This window comes from Sphaeramia orbicularis, chromosome 20, assembly GCF_902148855.1.
Source record: "Sphaeramia orbicularis chromosome 20, fSphaOr1.1, whole genome shotgun sequence".
NCBI lineage: Eukaryota > Metazoa > Chordata > Actinopteri > Kurtiformes > Apogonidae > Sphaeramia > Sphaeramia orbicularis.
In genome coordinates this window covers 4484561-4498151 of record NC_043976.1, presented here as the reverse complement: position 1 = coordinate 4498151, position 13591 = coordinate 4484561, and the positions used below count along the sequence as shown (strand labels likewise).

Below are 13591 nucleotides of genomic sequence, written 5' to 3'. Positions count from 1 at the left end.
TTTATCATAATCTTATGAAAAACTAAAACACATAAAAACAACTTTGTCCGTAATGCAATCTTCAGTCTCCGAATCTCTTTACACTGCAACTCCTGTATTAACCTAACCCTGACCTGTATAACTCTGACGTACGTATTCTAGATGGCTGATGTATACAGAAGGCCTTAACTGAAACCTCACGGCACGCCACTGAATTTACTATGTTTCATACTACATTGAACATACTTGAATTTATAATTTGCACTTTAAGTGAGTTTTTTTTTTTTTAATTGCTACAGTTCTATGGCAAGTCTATAGCAGTTCAATTACAGTGCACTATTTATTTACAAAAGGAAACATACTTGAATTTACAGTACACTTATTTGCATTCAAAGATTTTTTTGTTTCGTACAAAAGTGAACATACTTTGTTTTAGTGGTTAAAAGCTTTATTTATGTTTAAGGAGTATATTTTACATTGTTTTGCAAGAAAAAAATAAACAACTTTAAGGTTAACAAATAATTGTTTTTAATAATCGTGATTTCCATTATTGCTAAAATAATCATGGTTATTTTTTTTTTCTATAATCGAGCAGCCCTACAGCAAACCATTGTGAACCTCAAAGTTGCCCCACTGGGAATGGTAGACCTTCACCTCTGGACCCTGAGCTGAAACTGCTGGCCACTCAGGGCGCTGCCCCACCTCCAGCCACCCCTTCACCAAGGCCAGAGTTGGGTCACCCTCTTGAAGCTGCTGTAACTGCTGGGTAGACAGGGAGAAAGGCTCCCCGTTGATGCTGCTGGTCTGCACAGCTGCCACAACTGGTGTCGCTTGGCTTCGGTCCTCCTGGTACTGACAATAGCGACATTCTACCAGTGCACAGGGGCGTCGGGAAAGGGCATCAGCGTTGCCATACTGCTGCCCTGGCCTATGACGAACCTCAAAATCATAGGTCTGAAGTACCTCCAACCATCGGGCCACCTGTCCCTCTGGCTGTTTGAAGCTCAGGAGCCAGGTCAGTGAGGCATGGTCTGTGCGCAGGAGGAATCGGCGGCCATGTAGGTAGGGTCTGAAGTGTCGCACTGCCAGGACTACAGCCAAAAGCTCCCTCCGAGTGACACAATAGTTCCGCTCTGTCCGACTCAAAGCACGGCTGAAATATGCCACAGCCTGCTCCCCCTCTTCTCCCTGCTGGGAAAGTACACCTCCCACACCTACGTTGCTGGCATTAGTGTCCACAGTGAAAGGGAGCTGCGCATCAGGGTAGGCCAGGACTGGGGCTTCTGTGAGGACAGCCTTGAGATGGTTAAAGGCAGCAGAGCAGGTGTCACTCCAGTTGAACAACTGACCCTTGTCAGTCAAGTGGTGGAGGGGACTTGCGATGGTGGCAAAGTTCCTCACGAAGCGTCGGTAATAGGATGCCAGACCCAGGAAACTCCGGAGCTCTCGAATGTTGGTTGGAGTTGGCCAGTCCCGGACAGCAGCAACCTTCGCTGGATCTGTTGCCACACCACGAGCACTGACCACATGGCCCAGGAACGATGTTTCTTTCTGAAGCAGATGACACTTGGAGGGGTTTAACCGCAGACCAGCTCTCCGAATGCTGCTAAGGACCTCCTGCAGGTGGGTCAGGGCTCCATTGAAGTTGTTGGCATGCACCAGTAGGTCGTCAAGGTACACCACACAGTGACTGCGGGGAATATCCTCCAGCACCCTCTCAATCAACCGCTCAAAGGTGGCTGGTGCATTGCAAAGTCCAAAGGGCATTACCCGCAACTGCCATAGTCCCTGCCCGAAGGTGAAGGCAGTCTTGGGCCTTGCTTCAGGATCCAGCTCCACCTGCCAGTGCCCACTGCGCATGTCGAGGGAGCTGAACCAGCTGGACCCTGTGATGTACTCCAGGGCGTCATTGATTCTTGGTAGCGGGTAAGAGTCCTTTTTGGTGATGGCATTGGTGATAGTCCACACAGAAGCGCCACCTCCCATTCTTCTTCCGCACCAAGGTGACTGGGGCTGCCCATGGGCTATTAGATGGCTCTATCACTCCAGCAGCCAACATTTGGTGTATCATGTCCTCTGCTACTTGTCGCTTAGAGAGGGCAAGCTGGTGGGGCCGCAGGCGGATGGGCTGCGCTGAGCCAGTGTCGATTAAATGCTGGACTAGACCCGTCTGCTTGCAGTCCTCATCCCTGGTGGCAAAAATGTCCATGTAGTCATTCAGAAGCCACCTCAACTGCTCACCCTGCTGTTGGCTGAGACCCTCACTGCTGCGTCTCCATAAATCATTCACAGCATCAACTGTCTCAGCAGAAGGGAGCTGCACTGGTGCTGGACTGGGACTGGGGAGTGTTGAGTTAGACAGTGGTGGCAATGGATCAGAACTCACCATCAGCTTGACTGGGGCTGTTTGAGGGGATGCCTTGTGGGCTGAGCGTCTTTTTCTTCCCCCGTGACCCAGCTGGAGGGCCACAGTCTCTGTGCCGAGGGTGATGGCTGGTCTCAAAACAGCAACCTGGGCTCCCCAGCGGTTCAGCAGGTCCAGTCCAATGATGCAACAGTCCTGTATGTCGGCCAACCAGAACTCATGTTCCAGCCTCTGGTTTCCCACCTGGACCTGGAGATTTCCCTTCCCCCTCATGCCAGCTTTCTCCCCTGTCACCATTGTCAGCTGGGTGTTGGTTGGTGACCAGGCAGCCGGGAGAGGGCCAGTGGTACCTGGGAGGGTGCCAGGTCTCAGCAGGAAAATGGTAGATCCTGTATCCACCAGAGCCCGGCAGGGCTGGCCATCAACCAGACAGTTCAGGTACAGTCCTCTGGTGTGGCCCAGGTGACCAACCAGCGTGCAGCGGCCTTGGAGAGAGGCTGGCGATTGGAGTGGTGGTTCCCTCACTACACCACCCCGCTGTCGTTTCCTGGTGGTGGGGTGGCCCTGACTTTTGGTGCTGGAGTGGGGCAATTGCGGGCAACATGCCCTAGCGCATCGCAGCAGAAGCAACGGTCAGTGGGCCGGTGGCGTCGCAGTCTAGGCACTGGAGGTTGGACTTGACATACTTCCACAGTTCCCCCCTTGTCTTCGTTGTCATAATCAGCCAGCCGAACATGTTGCAGAAGACCAGGGGCTCTCTGTTTACTTGAGCAGGTGGCAAGTACAGCCTCTGCCTGTTCAGCTTCCTGCAACGCTTCATTGAGGGACCGAGGCCTGGTGAGGCGGACATGTTAGCGAAGCTGCTCTGGTGTAAGCCCTTGGAGGAAGGCGTGAAGGGCCAGCTTGTCTCGAGCATCCACTGGGAACTGTGGGTAGCCGTGCTGGGCGTATAGTTGTACATCTGCAGCAAAGGTACCCAGGCTCTCCCCCTCGTGACGGCGCCGGGTGGTTAGCTGTTCCCTGCTCTCATCAGTAAGAAATCGTCTCCCAAAGCGGCTTTCTAGTGCCCTTATCAGGGTCTGAAGGTCTCGCTGATCTGCAGGGGCTAGGTCAAGGAGGCCCTGCAAAGCCTTTCCTTCCAATGCCAAGTGGGTGGCGGTTTCCTCATCACTCCAGCCACTGTGCCATGCCGCTAACTGAAGCTGGGCGAGGAAGGGCTCCAATGGAGTGACGCTGTCATACTTGGGTAGCTTGGCCGGTGTCTTAGGCGAAACAGGCAGCCGTTCCAGGTTGGGCATGAGATTCAAAGGCAGAAACCTGTCAGCTGGCAGAGCTGTAGCATTTTGTCTCGGCCGGTTGCAGCCTGTGGCTGGCAACTGGCTAGAGCGTGGGGTGGACCTCTCATCCACCAGGGGGTGACGCGGAGCACTGCAGCCATCAGGGAAGCGTCCCTCTTCATCAGGCTCCATCTCTGCTCTGACCATTTCTTCCAGGAAGCAAAAGTTTTGCTGTATTGCATGCTCCAGGTCTTCAAGTTCTCTCTCCATGTTTTTCTTTTGTTTTAAGTCTAAATCCCACTTCTGACACCAATGTGACGTTTAGGCAGGATTAAGTCACAGGAGAGGGAGCTTGGATTGCACTTCTCGGACCCCAATACGCTGTACGATTACGAGAAGGCAGTTTTATTGACTTTCTGCTTAACAACAACACATGTGTAATACAGCACACACTCTATTGCCACAGCACAGACCTTTCAGTCATGGTGTCAAACTAAACATTGCCTCCACATACTCAACTCAGCTGCTCTCCCCCATAAGCACAATATAAGTCCCATAACTGTACAACACAAAACATGAACTAAGCTTTAACGCATATTTTCAGCATGCAATGTAGCACACCATCACATGACACAGTAACACTGCAAACCACATGAGTCACATGACTCGGCACAAACCAATCAGTGTGGCTCGCTACTATATATATGTAAGGGTAGAGACTGCGATCTGGTAGGATTGGCGATTCTACCAGTAGAGACTCCGATTGTAGTCTCTACCAGTAGAAACTCTGATCAGAGTCTCTACTGGTAGAAACTCCAATCCTGCCAGTAGAAGGGTTAGGGTTAGGGTTAGGGGTTAGGGTTAGGGGTAGGGTTCGGATTGGAGTTTCTACCAGTAGAGACTCTGATCAGAGTTTCTACTGGTAGAGACTATGATCGGAGTCTCTACTGGTAGAATCGCCGATCCTACCAGATCGCAGTCTCTACCCTGACATGTATATATATATATATATATATATATATATATATATATATATATATATATATACATACATATATATATATATATATATATATATATATATATATATATATATATGTGTGTGTGTGTGTGTGTGTGTGTGTGTGTGTATAAACACTATGAAGCAATTAGAACAGCAATTTGTTCAATATGTACTACAAAAATATTATCATTACAATAAGTAAAACAAGTATACATAAGTGTACAAAAATGTGTATAACTACGATCATGTGGTTATAAAGTGGAATTAAACAGCATTGAACAGCTTTAATACAGCATGAATGCAATGTGATGGACCTTTCTTTGCTATGTCTTAGTTGTCCTGTGGAATTTGATGTTTTGTTTTCATTATTCTTTTGCTTCCTGCTTGTGTGTTTGTTTCTTTTGCACTGTTCATGATCTCTGGTTCAGTTCGATGTATTGTCTCTGTTTCACCCTCCAGCCTTTGCCACGATGGGACTTTGCAATGTGATATGAGAGAGTGTGAAGGTAAAAAACAGAGTAATGAGATTCATGAAATGCGGTGATACTTGAATAACTGTCATATGGTTATGTTCCCTTTTCTTCACCTTCTTTCAGTCATCCTTAGTGAGTGGTCAGAGTGGACTCGCTGCTCCCCCTGCATGCCGTATGCTTCCCTTCAGTTCAGCACTTTGCCAGAGAGGCTTATCAGTGGCATAATGGTCTCAGTCCAGAGACGCTTCCGGGCCTGTTTGGATTTGGACTCTGGTCTCCCAGTCCAGGTCCTCCCAGATGAGGAGGAGAGCCAGTGTCCAGGACCACTGATGGAGGAAAGAGTCTGTCCAGATGTGAACATCTGCCAAGGTAATAGTGTTTGTCCAAGGTCATGAAAAGGAATTCAGTCTGAGCCAAATGAGTCTTTTATCTTGGCTTGGAAATACAGTCCATGTCCCAGTCTCTCTTTGTCAAGCTCCAGTTTGTACTTTCAGTCTCCAGAAAGAGAAGGCTAATGCTAATTGCTCCAGCCGAGTAGCCCTCAGCATGTTGTGGCAGTTTGACTCTTATCCCATTTGACTACATGCAGAACATGTGGTGAGCCACTCAGGATGGGTCAGAAAAGAGTCAGAAAGAGTCAGAGACAAGAATGGCACCACAAGGGAAAAAAAGAGATTTACTCTTAAGGGGTCATATTTTGCTAAACCCACTTTTATTAGACTTTGGTACCTTTATTTGTGTATTTGGTGACCCTAATAGTTAATAAAGTTTGAATTTGAACCCTCCAGGTGCTGCAAGGCTATCTTTATATTCATTCGGGCAAAAATCAAATGGATTTCTACAACCCGTTTCAATTCCTTCTTAATTTGTTATGTTTAATAATTAGCTACACATGTGGACAAAATTGTTGGTACCCCTCTGTTAATGACAGAAATACCCACAATGGTCACAGAAATAACTTGAATCTGACAAAAGTAATAATAAATAAAAAAATTATGAAAATTAACCAATGAAAATCAGACATTGCTTTTGAATTGTAGTTCAACAGAATTATTTTTAAAAACAAACTCACGAAACAGGCCTGGACAAAAATGATGGTACCCCTGGAAAAGACTGAAAATAATTTGACCATAAGGACATGTTCAACCAAGGTGTGTCTTCTAATTAACATCACAGGTGTCTTCAAACTTGTAATCAGTCAGTCGGCCTATTTAAAGGATGACAAGTAGTCACTGTGCTGTTTGGTGACATGGTATGTACCACATTTAACATGGACCAGAAGAAGTGAAGGAGAGAGTTGTCTCAGGAGATTAGAAAGAAAATTATAGACAAGCATGTTAAAGGTAAAGGTTGTAAGACCATCTCCAAACAGCTTGATGTTCCTGTGAGTACAGTTGCACATATTATTCAGAAATTAAAGATCCACAGGACTATAGCCAACCTCCCTGGACGTGGCCACAGGAGGAAAATTGATGACAAATTGAAGAGACGGATAACACGAATGGTAACAAAACAGCCCAGAACAACCTCCAAAGAAATTCAAGGTGAACTCCAAGGTCAAGGTACATCAGTATCAGATCGCACCATCCGTCGATGTTTGAGCCAAAATGGACTTCATGGGAGACGACCAAGGAGGACACCACAGTTAAAAACAAATCATAAAAAAGCCAGACTGGAATTTGCCAAACTGCATGTTTGACAAGCCACAAAGCTTCTGGGAGAATGTCCTATGAACACACAAGACAAAACTGGAACTTTTTGGCAAGGCACATCAGCTCTATGTTCACAGACGCAAAAATGAAGCATACATGGAAAAGAACACTGTCCCTACTGTGAAACATGGAGGAGGCTCAGTTACGTTCTGGGGCTGCTTTGCTGCACCTGGACTGGGTGTCTTGAATCTGTGCAGGGTACAATGAAATCTCAAGACTATCAAGGTATTCTAGAGAGAAATGTGCTTCCCAGTGTCAGAAAGCTTGGTCTCAGTCGCAGGTCATGGGTCTTGCAACAGGATAATGACCTGAAACCCACAGCTAAAAACACCCAAGAATGGCTAAGAGCAAAACATTGGACTGTTCTGAAGATGCCTTCTGTGAGCCCTGATCTAAGTCCTATTGAACATCTGTGGAAGGAGCTGAAACATGCTGTCTGGAGAAGGCACCCTTCAAACCTGAGACAACTGGAGCAGTTTGCTCATGAGGAGTGGGCCAAAATACCCACTGAGAGGTGCAGAAGTCTCATTGAAAGTTACAGAAATCGTTTGATTGCAGTGATTGTCTCAAAAAGGTTGTGCAACAAAATATTAAATTAAGGGTACCATAATTTTTGTCCAGGCCTGTTTCATGAGTTTGTTTTTTAAAATAATTCTGTTGAACTACAATTCAAAAGCAATGTCTGATTTTCACTGGTTAATTTTCATAAATTTTTTATTACCTCCGCCAAGGAGGTTATGTTTTTGCCAGGGTTTGTTTGTTTATCTGTCTGTCTGTTTGTTTGTCTGTCTGTTAGTGTGCAACATAACTCAAAAAGTGATCGACAGATTTTGATGAAATTTTCAGGGTTTGTTGGAAATGGGATAAGGAAGAAATGATTAAATTTTGGTGGTGATCGGGGGTGGGGGGGCCCACGGGGGGGGCCACTGATCAGCCTTGGCGGAGGTCTGCACTCTCCTAGTGCTTCTAGTTTATTATTACTTTTGTCAGATTCAAGTTATTTCTGTGACCATTGTGGGTTTTTCTGTCATTAACAGAGGGGTACCAACAATTTTGTCCACATGTGTACATCACAACATTTGCACATTTAAGGTCAAGACTTCTGATGAACATTTCTCCGAGTATATCATAACTGTTTGTCAGCAGCAGCAGCTGTAGTCCATACTGAAACAAGAAGCACTCGGAGAGCGCAGACCTCCGCCAAGGCTGATCAGTGCCCCCCCCGTGGGCCCCCCCACGCCAAGGAGGTTATGTTTTTGCCAGGGTTTGTTTGTCTGTCTGTCTGTCTGTCTGTCTGTCTGTCTGTCCGTTAGTGTGCAACATAACTCAAAAAGTTATGGACAGATTTTAATGAAATTTTCAGGGTTTGTTGGAAATGGGCCCCCCCGTGGGCCCCCCCACCCCCGATCACCACCAAAATTTAATCATTTCTTCCTTATCCCATTTCCAACAAACCCTGAAAATTTCATCAAAATCTGTCAATAACTTTTTGAGTTATGTTGCACACTAACGGACAGACAAACAGACAAACAAACAAACAAACCCTGGCAAAAACATAAACTCCTTGGCGGAGGTAAATATGTCCAAACTTGCAGCTGATTACCTAAAATGTTCAGTTGATGGTTGTATAAACGAACACAAGTAGCTGAACGGAACAGAGTGCACGGTCAGCAACCTGGAGGGGTGGGGTGTGGCTCATTTGCATTTAAAGGGCCAGCGCTCAAAATGACCTTTCTTGTGTTATTACTCAAAAATAGGGTTGAAGATGGGCCTGTGGAGTTAATTAATGAAGAATTCAGATCCAAGCATAGCATTTACAGTTTATGTAGACCACAGGGAAATGTTTTAAAATGCATAATTCCATTTAAAAAAGCTAAATATCACTCCTTTAAGAGAAAGACACTATACAGTAGCCAGAATATGTGGTGGATTCAAGTCACTGTGATTTCAGTTGTACATTTCAATAGTAAGGCAAGTCATACTGTTGAAAGGTAATAAGACAAGATGAAATAATATACAAACAAGACGCATGTATGTATAGTAATTACTCAATAATAACTCAATAAATGAAAGAAAAAATAGAGCATATAGATACATATAGACCAAAATAGAATAGAGTAAAACAGCTTAAATAGAAAAAATAACAGCAGCATTAATTTAATAAAAGTAAGTAAGAGAATTTTTTTCATCCATCAAATTTTTTTACTCTCAGGACTGTCCAAGAGGTCTGGGCAGTTCACAAACATAGCAGCCAGTCGCACAAGTATCTTTGTCCTAAACCGCCTTTTACTTTTTATAAGCCAGCTAAATATTTTACAGTCATTTCTAAGAGGGACAGTACACAGACCTGCTCTTGTGTGGTATTTTGACCTTGCACTTTTTCAGCCAAGTTCTTTGAAGATAAAAATTTTATATTCATATGGTTAAAGTACGTTGATTTATGATTGTCTTTATGTGGAGCAGAAACTTACACTAGCTGTTTTTCAGTATTTAACAACTTTTTTTTTTACAGTGGTTTGCCATTTGTTGTGAACATTGATTGAAATTTAAGTTAGTCATTACAGATGTATTCATGGTCAAATTAATAGGTATATTTTAGTGAATCACTGATGTTTAAAAGAGCTTACACAGTGCTTGTTTAGGACCATATTCACTTGACAGTAGCATTATGTATTTCTGTGGCTTCAGCATCATAATTGAGATGTATTATTTTCATGTCAAGCACACAAAAGGCCCAATTGTTATAGGTTTACCAGATACCAAATGTACATTAACACTGACCAAACATTAGAATGATTTACCAATATTCACCTTTTTGACTCCTGTCAGCCTGTTAAATTTCTGTTGATCACTGCTCACCAGTATCCTCTGAAAGCAGCAACACTCCATCTAATTATCTTTCAGCAGTGCTAAGTCCAGTTCAATAACATAAGTTGAAATGTTTTGCTTAAATTCCCAGTGGCCCATATTGTGTGAACTGTTAGCCTCTGATGAGAAGTGGACATAGCTATAAACTAGTTAATTTAAGTCACATTTATTGATGTGAACTATGAGTTCAATATCTGCAAATATTAGTGCATAAGCAGTGAGTGTAATGATCTGAGTACGGTGACTGAACCCAAATGCAAGACCCGGAAGCAGACGTAAAAGTTTACAGTGTTTATTAAACACAGGTTTAACAGACAAGTCCTGGATAGTGATTGTATACAGATTCTTGAGGTCACAGAGTTCAGGGTTCTTCACGGGGTTAGTGAAGTGGACCAGAGACGGACCCTCACAGCCCAGACCGAAAAAACACGTCGGGTATCCGACTAGGGAAAAGCAGAGGGATGTCAGTAAACAGACCTGGGGCTTCATGTATAAAGCGTGCGTATGCACAAAAACCTGGCGTACGCCCTTTTCCACGCTCACGTTCAGATGTATAAAGAGTGAAATGACCGTGGAAATGAGCGCTCCTCCACGCCAACTCCATAGCTGGCGTACGCACGTTTCTAGTGTTTTGGAACCATTGGCGACACTTAGAGGTGATACTGGGAAACTGTTAATAATGTGAAAAAGGTCATTCCTCCGATTGATGGACACATCGGAGATACACAGAAGAACAGTGAAAACACCGACACGTCATCCTACTGTCAGAGCAGCACATCCACCACCAGAACCAGAACCAACCAGACCCTGGACCCATCAATGCCAATCCTGCCCGGGAGGACATTAAGCAACAACCATATAAAGAGACAAGGACACAAAATTCATTGGTTGATAAATATAGTGTTCATGTCTGTGAGAACATTTATTAGTCGGTCCAGTTGCTCATTGACTCCGCCGATTGTCCTCTCGATGTCCTAATGTGACTCGGGTCAGTACAGACCTATGCCGGTCTGATGGGCATCAGCAGTGGGCTGTGGCGGACCGGAGGACCAGCTAACGCTGGGGAGTCAACAGAAGCCTCTGTGACAGGAGGATGATACTGGGTCTGACAGTCCTCTGTCTCATTGTTGGAAATTAATAATTTGAGTGATTAAACATGAGTCAAAGTCTTTGATTTCCTCTTTGATTTCCTGACATGATCACACATGAACCTTTATCTTGTTTGGCTGTGATCAGGCTGTTGTATGACCCGTAGAATGAACTAATGTGTGAGATACACAAATACTAAATATATATTTATCTTGGGGGTGATCCGCATCAGCCCTGTAAGAAAAGTGTCACAATATCGGCGACTCTTTCCTCAAACAGTCTCAGTTCGTCTCTTTTCTCCTTCCGCCTGTTTTGACCACCGCTTCGTGTCCACCTTGACGTCATCGTCTGATCACGCAGACAGGGGAATCCCAGAGGGAATCCCACCTGCAGACCCCGTTTATACTGATTTGCATATTTAAATGTGGGCGTGGAGAGGGAGGAGTCAGGTACTCCAACATATGCGCTCAATTCCACACTGATTAGGATGTATAAAGGAAGTGTACTTGGATTCGGGCGTACACACAGTTTTATACATCTGGATTTTTTTGTGCGTTTGGACTTTTCTGGATTTGGGCGTACGGCAGGTTTCAGTATGAAATCCACGCAAGTCTTTATACATGAGGCCCCAGGTCATACACGGTAAGGCAAACAGATAGGCAACAGTACATGGGGGACAGATTAGCTCACATACCAGCAAAACAGGCAGAAAGGTCGAACACACATAGAATCAATGGTTGTAGAGGCACAGACAGGGGTCAGGCAAAAGGCAGATGTCTTGAAAAACAATCCAGGTCAAAAACAGGCAGACAAACAGGATCCAAAAACGCTGGTAAGTAACACACAAGGCAATACGAACTGGCACAGGGCTTAAATACACAAGAGGGAGGGAAGACAATGAGACACAGGTGGAGCAAATCAGGGCAGGGACAGGTAATCACACACAGGTGGAAATGATTAGGGACAGGAAGCAAAGACACCAGACATGACACATGAGGAGAACTTAACAAAATAAAACAGGAAATGGCCGACAAAACCCACAAGACAGACAAAACCAGACTAATGTCTGGTGGCAGATGTGACAGTGAGTTCCTAAAAACAAATAAAAAACTTTATAATCAGCAATTGGCCAAATGTTTATTTTACCTAGTGATACTGGTGCAACCTTACCGATCAGAGTTTATTTCATTTGCAGCTCATATTCCAGCTTTTCATCATAAATGGAAGACATTTACCAAATAGATTCCACAGGTTAAACAGAGGGGTCTGAGGATGAGCCCTCAGAGAACTCTGCATCATTGTATTGTCTAGTCCAGCCTGTGGTCGAAGTTTTCGTGGGCTATGTGGATATTAATGTGCATAAGTTTGATGCTGCCAGTTTAGATTAGTCGCCACCAATGGATAGTTTAAGAGCTTGTAATCAGTACCCATAGTGAAAATTGCTGTTATCCATCCCTGTGGCCCTGTTCTCATTATTTCTCAGTGGAGAGAAAACGAAAAAGGAATTTGACCAAAGGAGGAATTTAATGTTTGTATGTCTGCAGGGAGACATGAGATAGATTGGATTTAGTGTCCCGTGTGCAAAGAATGATTTATCCTTCACTCAACTCTATCATCCCTCTGTTCACCTCTGGTCCTTCGTCTTGGGATGTGAATGGAAACAACAAAATTACAATGGTGCTCAGTTGACTTTGCAAATGTTCAACGTGCAAGTGAAAGAAAATTTCATTTATTCAGACACTTTAAAGGAGAATAAGCATCTCAACAGAACTGGGCAAAAAACAGTATCATTGTTCACATCAGTGGTATGAAAATACGCATCACCATAAATATCAAATTGCTGTGTTTTTCAAGTTTAAAGGCTAACCAGAAGGTTATTTATGGTATTTTGCTATTTTCTTTTCATGATCAACACTCCCCTAGCACTGTGACATTTCATAAATCTAGAGCTTGAACAATAGTTCTTAATAATAAAATGTTTAATCACTATCAAAATATGTGTAAGATTGATGAATATGAACGATTTTTATTATTTATAAGTGTTCTGTGACAATTGAAAAATGAAAACCACATCCTCAGTAGTACATGTGTGCTTGTACACAAGCACGTAAACAATAAACAGGCTATTGTTGTTGGTGATGAGTGTTACAACAGTCATTCATCATAATAATTACAATTATAGTGTGTGTATAGAGTGTGATAATAAAGAGGTGAGAGTTGGAACTAGTTCCGGTAATCACTGTGTGTTTTCAGATGTGTGTCAGTGGAGTGCTTGGAGTGCCTGGACGGCCTGTGCAGAGCCGTGCAGCGGAGGCATCAGGCAGCGCTACAGATGGCCCCTGGCCTCTCCTGCAGGGCCCCGCTGTGGGAGCCAACAAACACAGAGCCAGAGCTGCAACACTGGACTGTGCCCAGGTAAAAATGTTTGACTAAAAACACCTGGGATTACAGGATGAATTCTAACTCAAATAAGACAATGCTAAGGCTCATCATCAGGAATATGTGGATTCCAGAAATGTTTTTGATGAAAAGAAATGAATCCGAAGAAACACCCAACATTAGTCATTACTTGATTTATTAAAATAGAAGTCTAAAATAAGGGCTGTTTTTCCATAATTTGATATAAATCCAATGACCACATCCTACATGTGTTCATGTTGAAAAGTACTGATGTGCAAATTTTTAAAAATGGTAAAATTTTCATCTCCTTTTTTGAGACTGGATGAGGTTATTTAAGAAACAAGAACACCAAACAGGGTTGTACTGTCAAGCAAAAGTACAAGACATGACTGCAGAGAACTTATTACTCTACACATATTTACTAC

General features: G+C 43.9%; 1 protein-coding gene across 1 annotated transcript in view; it reads left to right on the top strand.

Annotated features, from left to right (window-relative positions):
• LOC115411693 (SCO-spondin-like) overlaps window positions 1–13591 on the top strand; it is a 204861-nt gene that overhangs the window by 135081 nt on the left and 56189 nt on the right. The window contains 3 exon segments of the mRNA XM_030123908.1: window positions 5084–5130; window positions 5221–5466; window positions 13020–13181. Coding sequence (XP_029979768.1) covers window positions 5084–5130; window positions 5221–5466; window positions 13020–13181 — 455 coding nt within the window.